The 22,945-nt window shown below is 44.1% G+C and overlaps 1 protein-coding gene across 4 annotated transcripts in view; it reads right to left on the reverse strand.

Annotated features, from left to right (window-relative positions):
• Positions 1-22,945, reverse strand: part of STIM1 (stromal interaction molecule 1) — a 187,052-nt gene that overhangs the window by 51,211 nt on the left and 112,896 nt on the right. For all 4 annotated transcript variants that reach the window (XM_045782817.2, XM_087868097.1, XM_045782818.2 and 1 more), the window contains exon 3: positions 4,554-4,668. In XM_045782817.2, coding sequence (XP_045638773.2) covers positions 4,554-4,668 — 115 coding nt within the window. The remainder of the gene's footprint in view (positions 1-4,553; positions 4,669-22,945) is intronic.

Raw genomic sequence — 22,945 nt, forward strand, 5'->3', positions numbered from 1 at the left:
ATCCTTGGACTTGGTAACAGAAATGGGTGAGAGATGCTCAATTTCCTTTATTAAATGTGGACACAAGTAAGACCTTTTACCCTCAAGTAGCTCTTTAATATAAACAGAAAATGGCTGTGGTGTTAAATCACTGCATTGATGCGAGTTGCGCTTGTTTGTTTGTTTGTTCGTTTGTTTGTTATTGGGAAAAAAGTATCTAAAAGGAATCCGAGAGAAAGAAAAAGTCAGTTGTATCTTTCTCCCCAAAAATATAGCAACAATGGTGAGGTATTTAACTCAATGACTTAAAGATTCAACTAGTCAAGTAATTTTTATGTAGCTAAAACAACAGAATAAACATCTCTCTCATTGGGTTTATGTAAAAGCAAAAAGGGGATGCCAATTCTTTTATACTGATCTGACTTCCGAAATGGTTTAGACAGAAGTCCAACGCCACCTGCCCCCGCTGGGTTATGTCAACAGAGAAAGGCCAGTTCTGCGGGGTTTCTCTCTGAAAGTCTCCTGGTTCGCCAGTACTGCTCCAACTGCCTCCTGTGAAAAATCCCATCCTACAAAGAATAGCACAGACAGAACTGGAGATCTGTTGAGTTTATTTCATTATTTCCAAATTATTATTTGGAATTATTTCCAAGTTATTTCCAGTAGAAAATAAATATTTTCTCAAGGCAAAGTTCAAAGTTACACTAGAATACCGAGTTCTTTTGCTTTAAGCTGGAATCATAGTATTTAGTTAGAATCAAAGTTGATGGTTTAAGATGTCTTTGATCCACACAAATGGGGAAAGAAATTATTACTTTGTTTGGCAGATAGCATCTTTTGAAATCTCATGTCCAAGAAAGGGGAGAAAAAATAGTAATGATGGACTTTGTTTAGAAGAATGGAAACCGTGTTTTAAAGGAGAATCCTCTTAGGTCGGTGCCTCCCACCATCCCTCTAAGGGCACTGTTACTGTTTCTACTGGCTCAATATACAAACAATAATTCTGTCTCTCAAAGATTCTATAAAATCTACCTGGCCTCCCTCCCTTGATAGAACTGCCACCCCCACCCCCTTTCTCACAGGGTCTTAGGGGGATTGGAAATTGCCACACCCCCTCCATACATATTCTCTCACTACCACCACCCTACACAATAAGTCTGTGATCCAAACTCTGCCAATCTGATTCTCCCTCCGCGATATCTGACTGTTGAGCAAAGATACTTAGATGAAAAATGAATGAAGCAGAGACATCTAAAAGTAGCTAATTAGAAAAGGCCAGTCCCCTAGTCCCTGCTGCTGGGATCCCTCAAGTTCCCCTTGTTCTTGATCCTTCCTTAGCCCAGTCTGTTCAGCACTTTCTTACTTAATTTTGTATAACATAGAATTTGGTGGTCTTTGTCTTCGGGTCAATTCCCCTGGTGATAAGAATATCTCTTGTTATTCATGGTGCGGCCCTTGGATCGCACTTGAGTTTGAGCTAATGAGATGACTCTGGACGGGGGTTAGTCACCATGAAGACCAACCAGGTGACTAGAGGATTGGGGCTTTGGGTCAGGAGATGTTAGCCCAACCTTCAGAAAGGAAAGGGGTTTGCGGATTGAGTGCCATCATGGAACCAGTGATTCAATCAAGCATGTCTATGTAATAGGACCTCAATAAAATCTCTGGACACTGAGGTTCAGATGAGCTTTCTGGTCAGCAAACACATTCGTGATTAATGTGCTGGAAGGGTGATAGGTCCTGATTCCATGAGGGGAAGAGACAGAAGCTCCAAATTCACGACCCTCCCAGACCTCACCCTATTGGTCTCTTCTTTGGCTGGCCCTAACTTTTATCCATTATAGTAAAATTATAATCCTACATACAGCACTTTCCTGAGTTCTGTGAGTCATTCCGCAAATTATCAAACCTGAGGGGAGAGTGGGAACCCATGATTTGTAGCCAGTTGGTCAGAGCACAGGTGGCTGGAAACACCCAGAGTTCATGGCTGCTTGGTGTCTAAAGTGAGAGCAGTCCTCTTGGTGACTATGCCCTTAACCTGTGAAGTCTGCACTAACTGGGTAGTCAGCAACAGAACCACATTGCATTACTTCATGAAACACTCTGTCTGCCTCATATTCCTCATCTTTAAATGGAGACAATCATAGTATTTCTACTTCAAAGGGTTTTTGTGCGAAACAAATGAGTCAATACATATAAATCACTCAGAACAGTGGCTAGCATATATCAAATACTATATAAATATTAAAGTCATTCGTTAGTTCTTGTTGTTTTTATTACCGAAGTCTAGAACTGGCTAATGCAGCAATTATCAGGCTTTTCTGTTAAAATCTAAATAACACGGAGAAAACACTGGCTCCCAGCATCAGTCAGAAAATGTTAACAACACTAATCACGTCGCTGTACTGACACTAGCCAGCTAATGTTCTGCACACAAATGAATGCTGCTGATATCTATCTCATCTAGCAAACCTCAGGCCAGCCAGGGTGTACCAGTGCCAGAGTATCACGTGCTCTGTGTAGCTCTGGAAATCATCACTCCAGAGATTAGGGGCCTTGTCCTAAATAACGAAGCAAACTGTCGGGAGGAATAGTACACACGAAGATCCTCACTTTCAGCTTGTCAAACCAGCAGGCATGACACGTGGTGAGCAAATCCTAAAATGATACATGCGTGTCACCTCTCGGCTTAGCTATGAGCTACCCCACGGTGCACTGGAACGTTTCTCCGCTCATCAGTAATGGGAACCAACCCCTCAAGACTCACTCCATTGTCTTCCATCTTCCTGTCACTTAGAACATACTTGGAAGTGTTCCAAATAGTTGCTGAGTCCAGGAATAAAGTTCTTACCAGAAAAATTGTCTTGGCTGCTTTTTAGTATTATGATTTCGTCTCTGTTTCTGCCCTCTCTTGGTCACTTTCCCTTCCTAGCTACTTCTGTGCGAGCTTTCAGAGAAGGCCAGGAATGCTCTCCCTGCCATCTTTCATTCCAAATACCCACTTATGAAACCCACTCTTCAAACCCAGGCGCCATGTCCTCATGTTGTTACAGAAAAAAGAAGAAAACTAAAATTAAACAGTACTAATAGAAGATTTTTCCTGGCAGTGCCAGTATAATTCCAAAGATCATTTCACTGCTTGATCTCACAACAATAGACAGCCAGAGCTGCTCAGGAGCTATTAAACAAAGCCCCCACAAGGAACTCAGCTCCTAAAGATTTCTAGAAAGCTGTCTGTGTAGCTAACGTATGCTTCTTCTAAATTGATAAAAACACAGAGTGAGCAGGAAGTATCAGCCTATCCTTGCTAGCACTAGGATTAGAATCCAGGTCTTCTTGCTTTGAATCTCATGTTCCCCGCCTACATTATACATGATCCCTTCCAGATCTAAAATTCTATAATCCTAGGTAAGATTAAAACAAAAATAGAAACTGCCTCATTTGCTACCAAAACTGGTTTTCTCTACCAGTAGACCAGTGCTTTCAACTAAGATGGCATGGAAAAGCATTGACCCAGCGAGCGAAAGGTCCAGGTCTAAGTCCTGGTTCTACTATTTACTAAGTGTATGACAACAAACAAGTCACTTTATAAATCGAGGCCTAAGGCTCCTCAGCTGCAAAAGCAGGGGCCCTGGTGGTCATTTAAGTTTGACCCTTCTCAGAATCAAGACCTACCCTATGAGACCCTGCAAAGAGATTGCTTCCAATCTTATTAGTATCAAAGGACACTCTAGCCACAGAGAGAGATGGACAGGCTAAAGCCCTGTTTTTCCCTTCCCTGTCAAGCTTCACACAATTAGATATGCTCTTTCACTCAGAGCTCTGAAGCAAATGCTCCAGAAAAAAAAAAAAAAAGGTAGTCACAGTTTAACAGTTTTACGCATGAGAAATGACTAAAGTTTTAATTTAATAAGTTCACCATGAGTCCGCAGAATGACATGACTGCTAAAGGCTCCAGCATTAATTAGGCTGCATTCACAGATGCACACAGGGTCCAGAACTAAGAAGCTGACAGTCCTGCTCAACCCTGAGCTGGTCAAACCACACCTGGGGGTCTGCAACTGACTCTAGAAGTTATGATCTAAGACATTTACAAAAGTCTTCACAGGCAAGAAACCAAGATGAGGAGGCGGCTGAGAAAACATGTTTCCTTCAAAGAACCTGGCTATTTAACTGGGGAAAGAGAAGACTCAGGGGAGAATCCATCTTACTTGCAGCCAGTATCTGAATCGCTGAGACCAGGTGGGTAGCTATGGAAGGAAGGGGCTGCCTCAAAAGGCCAGCAAGCTCCTCATCTCTGGAAAAGCAGCAGGGACAGGTGGTGAGGAGACGGGTAGGGACAGGATGGAACTCAATTAGAATTCTAATGAAGAGCAGCTCCCACTCTATTTGGAACATCTCCCCCCTTCCCAGCATTCAGTCTTATTCAGTGACTATATGTAGAACCATTTTAATAATGTGCTCTTTACAAACCATTTTATACTCATGTGATTTAAGGCCAAGTTGCTGCCCATCTTCTTCTGTCTTCTCTAAAACTTCCAGCAACTAAGATTGACAACCAAGCTGCCTATTACCTTCTGAAGACTTCCATGCCTTCCACAGGTCCTCCACACTGATGAGCTTATCCTCACCATGGAAGGTGCTGTGTTTCACGGTCGGGTCATGGTAATTGAGGTCTTCCCTCAGGAACTGCAAGGGAAAAGCACACAAGTCACAAGAGATATGTAGGAGCCAGCCCACCGAGATGTCCACGCAGGCCATCCAGCTTTTCACAGCACATTCCGTCCACCCAATGTACACGTGTAGCACATCGCTCATCTGTCCTTCCACGTGCGCACGTCCTAGTTGCCAACTGCACTGCCTCTTCTTCTTTGTTGTATGCTTCACTTGAAACAAAATGAATAAGAAAATCCTCCCTCATAGTTTTGTAATTATGGAAAGATACTAAATGATAGTTAACGGGAATTCAATCAGCTAGAAGAAGGAAGAAGGATAGGGAAAAAGAATTAATTTGTGATCACTTGTTTATATACTAAGCAATATTCCAAGAACTTCTACAATACTTTTTCATCTAATCCTCTACAAGCAGTGAATTATCACACCTATTTTACAAATGAGAACAGTAATACTCTAAGATAATGCAACTTGCCCCAAATCACATGAAATTTAGAGAGATTAAATTACTTGTTATGATGGTTTTAAAATATGTCCACAATTCTATGACAATCCTCCCACAAAAGGTGAATTCCCCTCCCCCTGAATATAGGCTGACATGAGTGACTCATCTTCTAACAAATGGAATGTGGCCACAATGAGGTGAGAAAAGGCACTACAATGTCCACCTGGCTCTCTCCCTTTTGGGACACAGACCTTCAGAATTCTGAGCCAACAATATACACAAGCCTGGCTACCCAAAAGCCACCATTCTGGAGAGATCATGTGGAAGGACTATATGGAAATACAGAGAGATGTGTGAACAGCCCCAGCTGTTTGTCCCCCAGCCCAGGGGTCAGACATGTGAGTGACTGACACTTCAGGTGATTCCAGCCCCCCCGGCTTTTGAGTCACTGCATCTGAGCTCAAGTGGACACAGATGAGCTGTCCCTGCTGAGCCATGCACCGATGGCAGGTAAATGACAAAATACATGTTGCTGTTTTAAGCCACTGAGTTTTGGGGAAGTTTGTTACACAGCATTAGACAACTCAAACATTTGCTCAAGGTTACATCTGGTAAGTGATGGATTTGTATTCCAATGCAAGATATCTGACTTTATTGTCCAAATTTCCCCACAGCACTATAGATGCTGTCCCTTAATTATTGATATTTCTTTCCATAACATACTCTTACAAGGAAGAAGAAAAGCAAAAGAAATCAAAGCTTTTAGAAATTTAACTGGTGGGGCGCCTGGGTGGCACAGCGGTTAAGCGTCTGCCTTCGGCTCAGGGCGTGATCCCGGCGTTCTGGGATCGAGCCCCACATCAGGCTCTTCCGCTATGAGCCTGCTTCTTCCTCTCCCACTCCCCCTGCTTGTGTTCCCTCTCTCGCTGGCTGTCTCTATCTCTGTCAAATAAATAAATAAAATCTTTAAAAAAAAAAAAAAAGGAAATTTAACTGGTAATTAACTTCACAGATACTCGTTCAGCCAGATCCTTAACCTCATTGGTATGCAGAGGATTAAACACTGATCACTGCTTTCCCTAGAGCCTCAAACATCAAAGTCAATTCTGATCACTACCTTTTAAAACATTGTTTAGCAGGATTTTCAGGAAATGTTTCTTATCTGTCTTTCCCTACCTTCGGAGTGCAGGAAAGGGTCTGACCCATGGTAGTATCAGTAAATGTTATTCACTAAACAAATAGATGACTGATAGTATGGACCCAGATTCCCTAGACCTATAATCAAGGGGTGATGTCCTCCCCTGGGTTTTGCAGACATTAAGACATCTGAGGCTTAATGACTCAGGAGAGAAGTTTGCAGGGAGTCCGCACCAGAGCCTCTCAACCTAGACAGACTATAGGCTACTGAGCACAAAGAATTCGGCAATGCCCACAACTACAATGTAGTGCTGTCCAATACAACTTCCTGCAATGATGGAAATGTTCAATATCTGTCCTGTCCCAACAGTCCCCACTGGGCACGTGCGGTTACTAAGCACTCACAATGTGCCTCGGGTGATGAACAAACTGAGATTTAAAAAAAAAAAAAAAAATTGGGACGCCTGGGTGGCTCAGTCAGTTAAATGCCTGCCTTTGGCTCAGGTCATGATCCCAGGGTTCTGGAATCAAGTCGTGCATCGGGCTCCTTGCTCAGCAGGGAGTATGCTTCTCCCTCTCCCTCTGCTCAGGTGCTCTCTCTCTCTCTCTCTCTCTGGCAAATAAATAAATAAAATATTTTTAAAAAATTAATGTAGAATTCAATGGCCATATGTGGCTAATGGCTACATACTGAAGGGCATCTCTAACACGTTCTCCTACCTGGGATTTAGCGACGGGCTGGCAACACTCCTGTGGGGGCTGGAATGGTGTTAAGTCGAGACCTCTGGTGAGATGAGGAGGTGAAAGCAGTTGAACAGCCCTTCCTTCATGCCCTCTGGCAACAACTAAATTCAAGTCCTTCTGACCCGGAGAGTTAGATTCTCCAGCTCCCAACCTCTCATTTGTAATCGGTGAGAGAATTTTTTAATAAAGATTACACAGGTGACGCGGTAAAGAGCCCGGAGCAAAGAGATTTTGTCAATTCTTAGAAAAACTAAACTGATGAAAGTATTTTTTGATTTTTTTTCATAGTCAGCTTTTTAGGGCATCTGACATTCAATTCATTTTATGCCGTAAGTTGTGAACTTTAACATTTTTTCTCAAGTTGCCACCCTGTTATCTCAACCCCATTCATTAAATTATCTTTTATTCATTTTGAAAAACGCTATTTAGTAATCAATTAAGTCTTTATGTATGCTCGAGTACATTTCTAGGCTCTGCATTCTTTTGCACTAAATGATATTTCTATTTTTGTACCAGCAGTTGACTATTTTATTATGCCTTTTATTTTACTTTATACTTCAATAATATTTTCTAATGCCTGGACCCCCTCTTCCCCTGGCTCTTATATTTCAGAATACTTCTTTTGTCAATCTCAGCTGTTAATTTTTCAAAATTAATTTTAGGACAACTTTGTTAATTTATTGAGAGTCTGATTGCTCTCCCTGGACACCTAAGTGATGAGATCTAGACCTCAGACAGCAGACACAGGGACATCGCAGGGAAGACACAGTCACAAGCAGTCTGACACAGCTAGGCTGGGGATAGAAATTCATTCAGTCAGTCAACAGATGTAAGATTTCTAAGTACCAGGCATAGTTCCAGGCACTGGAAATACAGTAAGTAATAAACAAAGCAGATACAAATCTTTATTGTCACTAAGCTAACATCCTCTTTGGGTGAGAGAGACAATAATTCCTATAAAGCAAGAAAGAGGAATAGGGAATGCCAAGAGTAATGGTATTCGTGGTTTGTCATTTTCGAGGAGTCACAGAAGGACTCATTAAGAAGGTAACTTTCAAGCAGACATCTGAAGGAGATGCTGGAGAAAAGCAAGGAGAATAACTGGGAGAAGAGTATCCGAAGCATAGGGAATAGCAAATGCAAAAGCCCTGAGGCAGGAACACGCTTGGTATGTTCAAGGAACAGCAAGGGGGCCAGTGTGGCTGGAGAGAAATAGAGGTGGTGCCTAGTGGGAGATGAACTAGGGAAGCAACAGGGGTCCAGATCATAAGCACCCTTGTAGGTCATTATAAGGACTTGGACTTCGACTCTGGGAAGGAAGCTATTGGAGAAGTTTGAACAGAGATGTGACGTAATCACATTTTTATATATATATAATTTTTTTAAAAGATTTCTTTCTTTATTCCAGGGAGAGAGGGGGAGACAGAGCACAAGTAGGAGGGGAAGAGGGAAAGAGAGAATCTCAAGCAAACTCCCCGCTGAGCATGGAGCCTGACTCAGGGCTCGAGCCCACAACGAGATCACAACCTGAGCCGAAACCAAGAGTCCGACGCTTAACTGACCTCACCACCCAGGCACCCCTACATTTATATTTTTTATTTTTATTTTTTTTAAAGATTTTATTTATTTATTCGACAGAGATAGAGACAGCCAGCGAAAGAGGGAACACAAGCAGGGGGAGTGGGAGAGGAAGAAGCAGGCTCATAGCAGAAGAGCCTGATGTGGGGCTCGATCCCATAATGCTGGGATCATGCCCTGAGCCAAAGGCAGACGCTTAACCACTGTGCCACCCAGGCGCCCCTACATTTATATTTTTTAAAAGACTGTTCTAATGGGTATTAAGGAGGACACATGTGGGGATGTGCACTGGGTGTTACATGCAAGTAATGAATCATCGAACACTACATCAAAAACTAATGATGTACTATATGCTGGCTAACTGAACATAATAAAAATAAATAAGTTAAATAAAATAAAAATAAAATGCTGTGCAAGAAAGCAGACCACAGGAGGGCAAGGACGGGTGCAAGGGAACCAGTCAGGTGGCTATTAACAATAATTTAGCTTGAAACGACGTAGTAGTGTGGATGTAATGAAAAGTTGTCAGGATTTGCAAATATTTTAAAGATTTTAAACAGATAGAGGTGTGCCCTGTGTCAGTCCTCTTGGGCTCTATCCCAGACCCTCTTTTTAGTGTTGTTGTTGTTGTTGTTGTTGTTTTTAAAGATTTTATTTATTTATTTGACACAGAGAGAGACAGCCAGTGAGAGAGGGAACACAAGCAGGGGGAGTCGGAGAGGAAGAAGCAGGCTCCCAGCAGAGGAGCCCGATGCGGGACTCGATCCCAGGACTCTGGGATCACGCCCTGAGCCAAAGGCAGACACTTAACAACTGAGCCACCCAGGTGCCTCTAACCCAGACCCTCTTAACCTAAGACTAGAGAAACACACATCCTACGCAGGCCTTAGGAGCAGAAATGCCAAAACCTCCAAGAGAGGGGATTTTCTGCCATTCCCAGCTAACTTTAGGAAACTGTCTGACGTCACATACCAGCTGCTTATCTGGAACCAATAAGAAACAGACTGCTTTTTATAGCCACGTCTGCTCACTAAGGTATACGGAGAGCAGAGAAGCTCATGGGAAGAAAGTACAAGCAGGACCTGCACGGGGCTCACGTCCAGGCTCCTGGGTGCCACAAAGCATGCAAAGAAGGAGTGGGATCAGAACACAAGGCCAGCAAGAGATGGTGCCAAATGAGGAACGTGGGCTGCCAGAAGCTCTGCCTGAAGGAAGGGAACCTCTTCAGAGAACAAAGAAGTGGGGTGCACCAATCAGACCTTAAGAGGAGGACGAGCAGTATACTATAAATAGGAAGAGTGCACAGGCTACAGAAACAGACCCCTTCCTTCCTGTGTGACTTTTGGGCAAGCGATTTGGCCTCTCTGACCCAGTTTCCCAGTCAGAACGAGAACTAGGTGTCCCTCTCATCTAAGTGCACTAAGGGGTAAAGGACACATGCTTGCAGAAGTCACAAGCTGCTTTTGTACCTATCTTTTAAGGGCCCACAGAGCATTTTCTAAATTGAACCCATATTTAAGAATCAGATTTCATACCAAGAAATCCAGCTTTTCAGGCTATCTTTATTTTTTTAACTTTTTTTACGATTTTATTTTTAAGTAATCTCTACACCCAACATGGGGCATGAACTTACAACCCCGAGATCAAGAGTCCCATGCTCCACCGACTGAGCCAGCCAGGCGCCCCCAGGTTATCTTAAAAAAAAAAAAAAAATCTAAAGATCTAGACACTGAACTGCCAGATCTTAAGGGCTTAAGGGCTGCAATTCAATTGGAAGGGAGATGGTGGCTCAGGGACTTGTCAAGAGCTGGTGTCGGCATGGCAAGCTCATTATTTTTATATAGGTTGCTCATTTCAAGTTAACTTCAAAACGCAACATTTTCTGAAGATGTTTCTATTCACATTTTACTTGAAGCTATGAAAAAAGTCCATTGTCCATATCAAAGGACATATTGTCCATGTTGTCATCTGGAGCAGCCTGGAGGTGGGGGAATTGGTGCCGACGGAGGTCATGAGGGCCTCCACCCCCACCCCCAGGGCACCACTCCTGGCTTTGCAGACGGACCTGGCAACAACGTGCCAGAGCCGAGCATCAGCTGCCCTGTTCTGAAGAGCCATGTGCTCTCCGGTGTGAGAGCAGAGAGCTTGTGATTCCTGATGCACACAAAAGCGCTCTGTTACATTGTAAAGCACAACTCAAATGTTAGTTGTCACTATTACTGGCAGGAGGGTGAGGTAAGGCTATGAAAGTAAGAGAAAAAGCTTCTTTGTCAAAGGTCGCTCTTCTGCGCCATGTACACCCTCACCGGGGTTATCGTCTATCTCCGCTACCAAACCATATGGGCTTGGATGAAGGTCCCGGTGATCCAGGCATAAGCGCAGCAGACAAAATTCTGCACTGAACTTGAACTCTGATGTCCAAGGGACCTGAGGTAGGCACTGCCATATATCACGCTGAACACTGCCCCACATCCAGCTAATAGCTAAGGTCTGATTTGAGACAAAGTTTAAAAGCAACAAAAAGCAAAACCCAGACCAAACCAAAGAGGCAACTTTTGGCTCCCATAATGAAGATTTACTATTTGAGACTCAGAACAAGTAGCTCTTCTCTCAGGAAGGTCTAAGAAGGCTCCCTAAAAGTCTTGCCTTACCATGGGGAACGCAGCAGTGGCTACAGCCACAGCTCAATAGCTCTCTGAAGGGCAGGGACCAGCTGTCACGAGGTATATTTAGCTCCAGGAGCTCAGAAAAGCGATCTCCCTGGCGGTAGCGCCAAGAATGCAACCCCATCCCCACCCCAAGTGAAGCAGTAGTGAGAAGATGTGCGTGAGAACAGACGGAGGGGGAACATCTCTCTAGAATCCCCAACAAAACAGGTGCAGCCAGCTTCAACGGTGAACAGAATTCACTGACATAAAGCTGGCAGAGGAGCAGCGCACCCTTGGGTGCAGGGATCAGGGCAGAGCACCTGGGTATTTCCTTAGAACCAATTACTCTTCCCTCCCATTTCCAACTGTGTTCCCAACTGCTCAGCTTCCATGTCTCCCAAATGAAACCACAGCACCTCCACTCCCACTTAGCCCCCTCCGCACACATACACACTACTTAGAACCCACAAGACCCATGTCCCAGATCTAAAGACGCTTCCCAACTCTTGTTCACTTCTTCGACATCTAACAAGGACCCACATTTTAGCTCCAATTGCTCTAAATGCCATTTGTACAAAGTGCTGGGACTTGGATGTCTCATAGGTGAAGGATCTGTCCCCAGTGAGATCAGAAGCTATTGCTGAGGGCACAGAGAGGACAGTCATTTCCCACTCACTCACCTTTGTACACCTAGTCCCACTTCTGCCAGTCCATCTACCACACTAGTCACCAGAATGACCTTTGTAAAGTACAAATCTGTAAAGTATACCAATGCACCTACTTAAAATCTCACGGCTCCTCATTACCCAGAATAACGCCCTAGCTTCTTGGCCTCATCTTCAAGGCCTTTTACAATCTGGTCATAGACTAACTTTCTAAGCAGCCATTCTCCCTCCTTACCAGACACCTATAGTCCAGACCAGTGGTCAAGAAACTATAGCTATGGACCAAATCCAGCTTGCTGCTTCTTTTTTTTATAAATAAAGCATTATTGAAACATAGCCACAGTCATTCATTTAGGTACTGTCTAGAACTGCTTTCATGTTACAAAGGCAGAGCTGAGTTGTTGTGACAGAGACTACATGGCCAACAAAGCCTCAAATATTGGCTATAGGGCCCTTTATAGAAAACGTTTCCGGCACCTGGGTGGCTCAGTCAGTTAAGAGTTTGCCCTTGGCTCAGATCAGGATCCCAGGGTCCTGGGATCGAGTCCCACATCGAGCTCCCTACTCGGTGCGGCCTGCTTCTCCCTCTCTGTCTGCCTCTCCCCCAACTCGTGCTAGCTCGCACTCTCTCTCTCTCTCTCTAACAAATAAATAAAATCTTTTTTAAAAATGTTTTTAAAGAAAAAAGTAACGAAAATGTTTGCCAACGTCTGCTCTAGATACATCAAACCACTTCAAGCTCCTTGAACAACCATGCATCATACTTCTAAGCGTTTATACAAGGTGCTCCATTTAAAATGTTTTCTCCTCTTAATCTGCTAGAGAAAAAGACACTGCCTCTGTGAAGTTTTCCAGACCTCTCCCAAGCAAGCTAATCGCCCTACCATTTGTTCCCTTAGTTCTCAGGGTATACATCTATGACGATAATTATCCCATTACACTATAATTACTATTGAATCACGCCCCCCTTACTATCTCTAAGCAACTCAAATATAGAAACTATATTTTATTTGTCCTAACCTGTGTCTTACAAATTCTCTGGAACACCTACTAAATGAATAATTAACTTAGCTCTGTAAGCCTACCTCCAAGCACAGGGTCTGGCCCAGTGTAGGGGATGTGGTTATTTAAGAACTGAATGACTGTCTCTCACCCTACAACACCCAGCAGGGTGCTTAGCTTACCATAACTAGTCATTGCATCTGATGTCCCCTACACAAAAGGAAGAAAAAGGTCCCCAAATTGTCAGCCAATCTAAAATAAAGATATTCAGCCAGGGCCCAGAGGGTTACATTGGCCTGGATTGGCATAGCATGATGGTTTAGAGACTGATTCTGGAGCCAGGCTGTCGGGGTTTGAGTCCCAGTTCTAGCACTTACTTTCAGTGTATCATGCACATCATTTGTAAAATGGAGATAACAGTAATACAAAACTTCATAATACCCTCATGTTGAGGGTATTACAAATGAATTAATTCACATAAAGTACTTAGAATAGTGCCTGGCACAAAATAAACTCTCCTGTGTATGAGTGAGGATCTCCTAAATATGAATATATTAAATATATTGTAAGGGGAATATAAAGAAACTAAGAATGTGTAGTCCTGGAGCCCACTATTACAGTGATGCTGATCTCTCACGTATGAAGGAGACCCACAGGGGAGGTAAAAGATAGATATTTCCTAAGGGCTTGCTATATAAAGGCCATGTGCCAAGAGATCAGCAATAGAGATGATTAAGACAAGGCACTTGTAATCTATTGACCTTGAAGGTCTGTTCTGTCCTCCTCTACGATTCTTACCTTGAAAGTGTTAACTCCAATTAAAACCAAAATTTCACAACCATACACAACACCCTACCTGACTTCTTTGCCACATCAACTGCCACTTCCTCCCATTTCCAGTGATAATGAATTACTTGAAAGTCTCTGGAAGCACCAGGTTCTTCACCAGTCTAATGTCTTTGCATATGCTATTCCCTCACCCAAACACTCTACTTCTTCTCCCAGTCATTCCAGTCATCTCTTCAGACCCAAATCACACGTCAGGAACTGTATGCATGGGTGAAACGAACAGGTCTTCTTCTTCTGTGACTCCATCACAGCACTCACTCATCCTACTGTAGTATCCTCATCCATTGACATGGCTATATCCACCACTAGAGGAACTTCTTCCAAGGCAGCAACTATGCCTTCCCTTTTTCTCCTACATATCCAGCACCTAGCACCCAGCACCCAGCACATATGCAGGTACACAGAACCCCTCTGAGGTCCAGTCCTTGCCATGGAATCATCCTTGGTGTCATCAGACCATGACACTGGGCACATGACAGAGATCAAATCCTAAAGGTAGCATCTCAAGTTCCAGCCTTCTAGGTACCTGGCCAGAATGGCAAAGACTGGGAAACTCTGACATCTCTTGTCTTGCAAACTTTCAGGACCAAAGTATACAAGCCAGCCAAGGACTGCTGGTTGGGGAATCTTTGTCTTATGAAGAGAGGACATAAATAGGTCACTAATTTAAAAGTATTTCCCCAGAGAGAAGGGATCATCTTCTTAATTGGGGTCAATACTGCCATATTTTTCAGAGAATGAATACATAGCATTGGACAGAATGCACTGTGGGTAAGGATGTTTTCAAAAATTGATGAATTAGAGGGGACTTCTGGCTTGATAGCATGAGAAGCTCCATGGACCCACTATCCAGTGAAACTGGCAAAAATTATTTTTTTTAAAGCAACTATTTTTAGTTTCCGGAAGTGGTCCTAGAGCATACAGCAAATGAAGAAATATTTGCTCAAGAATATCTACTAAACCTCAGTGAGAACTGTGAGAATCTGTCATAACTGAATTAACACCTGCTCCTTCTCTCTCTTCCCACTTCTAAATCAGTAAGACAGGAACTCCACTCCAGACTGGTGCCGCCAAGAACACAGGGTTCTCTGACCCCAAGCTCCCAGTTGGAGGACTATCTGCCTGAGAGGAGCAGGATATCAGCATTTCTCATCCTGCCTCCAGTTATTGTTGCTTAGGCTAAGTTCTAGGTGGAGTGCAGCCAAGAAGTGGGCCTCCCTTCTTCCACCCAACCCCCACCTTCACCTTGGACACAAAGCCACTGAGGATCCTGGGGCCCTGACTGTCACTGCCCTGGCTTATAAAACAGCAATTCTACTCAGGGAGATGCAAGCCAAGACAGCCTGAAGCTACTGCCACACTTCCACTGAGTGTTCAGCTCCTAAAGGGGGTTATCACTCAAAGAGAAGCACATCATTATCCCCACCTCCAGCTCCAGAACCATGGCTCAGAGATTTTGCCTGGGGTGGAGAGCAGGCTTTACACAGAGTTTCAAACCTCTTCCTACAGGAAATTATTTTACTTGCAACAGAATGTGAAGGAGTTCAAGACCAAGGACATTCTCAAAAAAAGTGAAGGTTGTGGTAAAAGGCATTTAGGAGGAGATTGGTGGATTCATTAGAGATAGACGCTAACTGTAGGCTGGAGAATTTCCTGGTGAGAACTGGAGAAAGAGCTGGGAAGAGCCCTCCTGGGGTAAGAACAAATCTCTAACACTTATCTCAGGAACTGTCCTTTCAGAGGAGCCCCAATATGATTGGATCCGTCTGTGGAGCAAATTTATGCCCCAGAACACTGTTGAAAACAATAGAGTAATCAGATAACAACTAAGCTTAACAGCTAAATGTGGCCAGGGAAACAGAGTCAATGAGGGCCCTACCAAACCACTGTCATCCAAAGGTGACTGTGGACAAATCCAAAGCTTTACCCTCTGAGGAGCAATATGAGAGGCTTCATACTGTAGGGGGTGGGTGGGAATGGACTACTAATAAGATCTTACCAGCCACCAAACAAATAAACAAGCAAATAATAACAAGCGTCAGAGGGGGTTGAACCAGTACCCAGAGTTGCTACAATACACTATCAGAAACATCCAGTTCCCAACAAAAATACATGAGACATACAGATTAAGAGGCAAATATGAGGGGCACCTGGGTGGCTTAGTCATTAAGCATCTGCCTTCGGCCCACGGCGTGATCCCAGGGTCCTGGGATCAAGCCCCACATCAGGCTCCCCGTTCCACTGGGAAGCCTGTTTCTTCCTCTCCCACTCCCCCTGCTTGTGTTCCCTCTCTCGCTGGCTGTCTCTCTCTCTCTCTCAAATAAATAAATAAAATCTTTAAAAAAAAAAAAAAGAGGCAAATATGACCCATACACGAGAAAAAAAACACAAGCTTAGGAAACCATGAGAGCAACCAAATTTCAGATTTAACAGAAAAAGACTTAAAAGTAGCCATTGTATGGGGCGCCTGGGTGGCTCAGTCTTCGGGCGTCTGCCTTTGGCTCAGGGCGTGATCCCGGCGTTGTGGGATCAAGCCCCACATCGGGCTCCTCCACTGGGAGCCTGCTTCTTCCTCTCCCACTCCCTCTGCTTGTGTTCACTCTCTCGCTGGCTGTCTCTCTCTGTCAAATACAAAAATAAAATCTTTAAAAAAAAAAAAAGCCATTGTAAATATGTTCAAATACTAAAGGAATGTGTGATGTCACATCAAATAATAAATATCAATAAATATAAATTACCAAAAGAACTGAATGGATGTTGTGAAGTTGAAAAGTACAATATCTAAGATGAAAATTCTAGGACAGGGACTCAAACAGGAGAGCTGAACCAGCAGAAGACAGAACTGGCAAATCTGAAGAGAGACTGAAAGAGCTCCCACAATCCAAAAAACAGAGAGAAAAAAGAATAAAAGATAATGAATCGTCTCAGAAAAATGTGGCACACCATTAAACACATACACATAATGGGGGAATCAAAAGAAGACAATAAAGAGAAAGGAGCAGAAAAAAATATTCAAAGAAACAATGGCTGGGAAATTCCCAACTGTATTGAAAAACATTATTCAGAAGGCTCGACAGACTCCAAAGAGGACAGGATAAATGCAAAGGGATCCAGAGGCACATCACAGAAAACACTGAAAGCCAAAAGCAAGAAGAAAATCTTGAAAGCAACAAGAGAAAAATGATTTGTCACATACAAAGTAAACTCAATAAAATTAACAGCTAACTTCTCATCAAAAACAATAGATGCCAAAAGGCGGGGGGATGACATGTTTAAAGTGCTGAAAGAAAGAACTGTCAACCAAGAATCTTATATTCAGCAAAACTATCTTTCAAAGGTGAAGGAAAATAAAGACACTTTCAGATAAACAAACACTGAGAAAATTCATTGCCAGCTGACACACCATACAAAAAATAAAGGTAGTTCTCAAGGCTAGTAAATGACCCTAGATAGTCATTTGAATACACATGAAAAAATAAATCTGCTCCTTTTTAAATAGATTCACTCATTCACTTAATAATATTTACTGAATGCCAACACTGACCCAGGCACTATTCTAGGTGGCTAGGGATTTAGCAGTGACTAAAACAGATCCCTTGCCCTTATGAACCTGATATTCTAGACAATAAATAATAATCAATGATTAAATGATAGATTCCAGAAGGTGACTGAGTCCTTAAAAGTAAAACAAACAAATCAAAAAGAAGTGATAAGTAATGAGGGTCTGGCCAGAAATGGGGTAGAATTAACAGAATTCATTACTAAACGGGGTGATCTGGGAAAGGTCTCATCGATAAGGAGAAGTTTGAGAAGAGAAAAAATATTTGGGAACATGAGGGAATTATCAAAGTAGATATCTGGGAGAAGACTATCCCCTAGGCAGAGGGAGAGCTAGAACCAAGGCGCAAAGACAGAAACGACAAGATGTGTTTGCAGAACAGCAAACAGTGTGACTGGAGTGAAAGACCCAGGGAGACAGGTGAAGATCTATAATCTATAGGGAGATTGTAATGATAAGGTGGAGCCAGATCACACAGGGCCTTCCTCACTCTTGTGGTGACTCTGGCCTTCACCCTAAAAGAAAACTGAAGCTATTACAGGGTTTTGAGCGGAGGAGTGAAATGACCTGGTTTACACTTTTTCTGTAAAGCTCTCTAGCCACTACAGTGAAAACAGACTGTAGACATGGTGAGCTGTTAGGAGGGCTACCGCACCTCAGTGCCGGTACGGGGGTGGTGGTGAGAAATGACTAGAGTTGGGACATGTTTCGAAGGTAGAACCCACTGGATTTATCCGTGGATGTGGGGTGTGAGAGGAAACATGGATGATTAAGAGTATTTTGGGCCCAGGCAACTGAAACAATGGAGCTGCCTTCGACCGAGATGAGGAAGCCTTCGAGTAGAGCAGGTTTCAGATGAGGTGGTATTTAGAATCCAGTGTGGAGCATGTTAAGCTTCAGGTGCCTTTAAAATTCTTAGAAGTGGGGCGCCTGGGTGGCGCAGTCGTTAAGCGTCTGCCTTCGGCTCAGGGCGTGATCCCGGCGTTCTGGGATCGAGCCCCGCATCAGGCTCCTCCACTGTGAGCCTGCTTCTTCCTCTCCCACTCCCCCTGCCTGTGTTCCCTCTCTCTCTGGTTGTCTCTCTCTCTGTCAAATAAATAAATAAAATCTTTAAAAAAAAATAATGAAATACTATTTCACATCCACAAGGATGGCTACAATTAAAAAAAATTAGATAATAACAAGTGTTGGTGAGGATTTGGAGAAATTGGAATACTCATGCATTCCTGGCACAAACGTAAAATGGTTCAGCCACTTTGGAGAACAGTCTGACAGTTCCTCAAACAGGTAAACACAGAGTTACCATATGACCCAGTAATTACACTCCTCGGTATATATCCAAGAGAAATAAAAACATATGTCCACAAAAACTCGTACATGTCTATATATAGCAGCATTATTCATAACAGCCAAAAGGTAAAACATACTAAATGTCCATCAACTGATCAGGAAAAAAGCAAAATGTAGCGTGTCCATACAATAGAATATTCTTCGGCCATAAAATGGAGTGAAGTTCTGGCACATGCTACCACATGGATGAACCTTGAAAACCTTATGCTAGGTGAAATACGGCAGTCACAAAGGACCACATACTGGGGCGCCTGGGTGGCTCAGTCAGTTAAGCGTCTGCCTTCAGCTCAGGTCATTATCCAGGGTCCTGGGATGGAGCCCCACATTGGGCTCCCTGCTCAGTGGGGAGCCTGCTTCTCCCTCTGCCTGACGCTCTGCCTACTTGTACTCTGTCAAATAAATAATTTTTTTTTAATCTTAAAAAAAAAAGGGACCACATAGTATGTGATTCCATTTGTAGGAAACGTCCAGTATAGGCGAAGCTATAAATACAGAAAGTAGATGAGCAGTTGCTCAGGGCTGTGAGGAACGGGCAGACAGGGGAACAATAGCCAATGTGTATGGGGCTTCTCTCTGAGGTGATAAAAAGATTCTAAAATTAACTATGGTAATGGCTGCATATATCTGTGAATATACTCATAACCATTGAATTTTATGCTTTAAATGGGTTAATTATATGGTATGTGCTTTTATCTCAATAAAGCTGTCTTTAAAAAATTGATGGGTTAGACCAGGGGCCAGGCCAATGTTTTTCTGTAAAGGACCAGTAAAGGCAGTAAATATTTTAGGCTCGGTAGACCATACAGTCTCTGTTATAAGTACTCAGTTCTGCTCTTCTTGTGTGAAAACAGCCACCAACAATATGTAAATGAGTAAGAGTGGCTCTGTACCAATAAAACTTTGTATTTACGGAGGCTGAAATTTGAATTTATGGAAATTTCACATGCCACAAAACTCTCCTTTGCATTTTCCCCCCAACTATTTAAAAATGCGAAAGCTATTCTTAGTTTATAGACTGTACAAAAAACAGGAAAGGGGTCATATTTTGCCGACCCCTTGACTAAATGCACTTGCTCCTCCCTCTGGTACAGCTTCAAGTAAAGGAGTTCTCTCTCCCTTGCAATCGCCACAAACAAGAATCAACTTTGATTTCCCTCTCAGTCTTTTCCCCATACTACCATCCGTACGCATGGCTTTCCAAGACTCTGGGACATACAAATCCAGCCAAGCGCTTACTAGTAGGAAAACCTGGACTCCATTTCCAAAATAGAACACTTGGCAAAAGAGTTGAGGGCTCACCATGTGTTCCTTTTAAATGCCACTCACCTTTAGGCAGTGAGAGGACAAGGGAAAAGGCTTGGGAACAGAGAATATAAAAGAGTAAGACAGGGACACCTGGCTGGCTCAGTTGGCAAAGCATGCGACTCGATCTTGGGGTGGTGAATTCAAGCCCCACACTGGGCGAAGAGCTTACTTTAAAAAAAAAAAAAAAGAGTAAGACAAAGCATAAGACAAATTCGAGTTCCTCTTTACCAACCTTCCGGCTCCTAATCACATAAGAGAGAGAATTGAGGCTCATGTGTCAATGAGCAATACCAAATAACTGTCCTTAAGAACAAAATCTATTGGTGTGTCATAGTGCCACAAGAGAAGGCAGAGGGAGTAGTGAAGACATTAGGGGTTCTAGAAGACTTTATTAAGAGGCATGCATTTATTCATTTGCCCAACCAGCCATTTAAATGAGCAACACTATGTGACATGTCCCGTTCTGGGATCCAAGAACACAGAGATTAATCAGGCATATTTAAAGCACCAAAGTAAGGGGCACCTGGGTGGCTCAGTTGGTTAAGCATCTGCCTTCAGCTCAAGTCATGATCCCAGAGCCCTGGGATCGAGTCCCACATCAGGCTCCCTGCTCAGCAGGGAGTCTGCTTCTCCCTCTCCAATTACCCCTCCCCCTGCTCATGCTCTCTCTCGCGCTCTCTCTTTCTCAAATAAATAAATAAATCACCAAGGTGAGACATACAGAGTCAGTCCTTGAAGGCAAGAACCACTATTATATGTGGAGGCCACGGCTGAATCTGTCCTCAATTCCAAGGACAGAGCCCAGAAACTCTCTCTCCAATCCTTCCAAACCCACACTGCCTCAGACCCCACTCCGAGCTAATCAGGGAGCTTGTTCACCCTCCAGGAGACACTGGGAGGCTTGTGAAGTGACACACAGGACAAATCTCGCAGATACAGCTCGAATCCCATCTCCGCCACTTACTCACAAGGTCACAGCAAGCCTGTAAGATGCAGACAACTCACGATGATGATGTGGAGAAACTGAGATCACGGAAGACACAGTCCCGCACAGTGTCAATATGTCAAAGATGCTTCATAAATGTTTCACTCTTTTGAATGCAGCTCCCTTGGCAGGAGGGCTCATACTGTGGAGAATGGGGTATCCTGAGGGAACCAGCGCCCGGCCTCTAGAAGTCCCAGAGACTTCTAATCTTAGCCCCTGCTCCTCAAGATGCCAGGTGGCTAGATGAAGGATGGCCGAGTCAGCGCCACACTGCTGAGCACACGCCCACCCGACCTACACCTGGGAGGGCCTGGCATTGCTGGGCACCGAGGGGAAAGAGAAGCAGCTGGAAAACAACACTACTAATGACATTTTCATGCAGCATTATGGGTCCCAAAGGATACTTACCATCCATAATCTTATTGGAGCCACAAAGCAGCCATCAAAGATATCTCTATCTTCTAAAGAATCTATTCCCTAGACCCCTCCCCACTTGATGTCTCCCAAACTTGCCGTACTGTTTGCCTACTGCCTGTGCTCATGAAGTTCCTCTCTCCTGGGGTGCTCCTCCTTCTTTTCATCAGTAAACCCTGCTCATCTTTTAAAAACCAAGTTCCAGTTTCACCCGCTCTGGAAAGCCTGACACCCCAGCAGTCAGAATGAGAGCCATCTCTGTTTACAATCCTTCTCGCTCATCATCTTTGGGATAAAATCCAAGTTCCTCAGTATGGCAAGAATCTGGCTAATGCCTGTCATTCCCACCTCATCTCATCTCCACCCCCTCCCTCCCTGTCCCACTGTTACATTCTATGCTCAAGTTAAAAGAACCACTACCTTCACACATCACACTCACTCCTTCACTGGCTATCCCCTTCCCCAGGTTAACTCCTCTGCATCTCTCAAAATTCATCTCAGGCATCACCTCTTCTGGATTGTGTTTCCTGGCATCCTAGGATAAGTGAAATTCTCCCCTTTTAAAATTCCAGGAAAAAAAAACCCAGAGGATAGGGTGCCAGTCTCTCATCACAACACCTATTAGGACTTGTATGTTCTTTTGCCTCACTAACTTGTGAGCTCCCTGCGGGCAGAAAATGTTGTCTTCATTATTAGTCTTTGCATATCCAGCATCCAGTACAGAGCAGACACAAAATGTGTCTGGGGAAGGAAGGAAGGAAGGAAGGAAGGAAGGAAGGAAGGAAGGAAGGAAGGAAGGAAGGAAGGAAGGAAGGAAGGAAGGAAGGGAGGGAGGGAGGGAGAAGGAAGGGAGGAAGGGGAGGAAGGAAGAAAGGGAGGGAGGGAGGGAGGGAGGAAGGAAGGGAGGGAGGGAGGGAGGGAGGGAGGGAGGGAGGGAGGAAGGAAGGAAGGAAGGAAGGATGGAAGGAAGGAAGGATGGAAGGGAGGGAGGAAGGGAGGAAGGGAGGAAAGGAGGGAGGGAGGGAGGGAGAGAGGGAGGAAGGAAGGAAGGAAGGAAGGAAGGGAGGGAGGGAGGGAGGAAGGGAGGGAGGGAGGAAAGGAGGGAGGGAGGGAGGGAGGGAGGGAGGAAGGAAGGAAGGAAGGAAGGAAGAGAGGAAGGAAGGGAGGGAGGGAGGAAAGGAGGGAGGGAGGGAGGGAGGGAGGGAGGGAGGGAGGGAGGGAGGGAGGGAGGGAGGGAGGAAGGAAGGAAGGAAGAGAGGAAGGAAGGGAGGAAGGGAGGAAGAGAGGAAGGAAGGGAGGAAGGGAGGAAGGAAGGAAGGAAGGAAGGAAGGAAGGAAGGAAGGGGAGTGGGGGAGAACGTAAGCACAAATAAGGGGAGGGTCACGAATCCTCATGTGGATCAGCCATTACGTGGGAAACCAATTGTTTCTAATGCCGTAAAGAACAACGAATGTGATGCACGAGCACGAACGTGCACAGACTTGCACAAATAAACACAAACACCAGTTGGGTCTGAAGGCAGGCAAGGCCTTGGGAGCCAGCCACCGACTCCTCCTTAGACGGGAAGATTCAGAAGCTTACAAGGGAAGCAGGGCTTTTCTCTCTCTCTCT

The sequence above is a fragment of the Ursus americanus genome, chromosome 16 (assembly GCF_024610735.1).
Source record: "Ursus americanus isolate L20-20 chromosome 16, mUrsAme1.1.p, whole genome shotgun sequence".
Classification (NCBI taxonomy): domain Eukaryota; kingdom Metazoa; phylum Chordata; class Mammalia; order Carnivora; family Ursidae; genus Ursus; species Ursus americanus.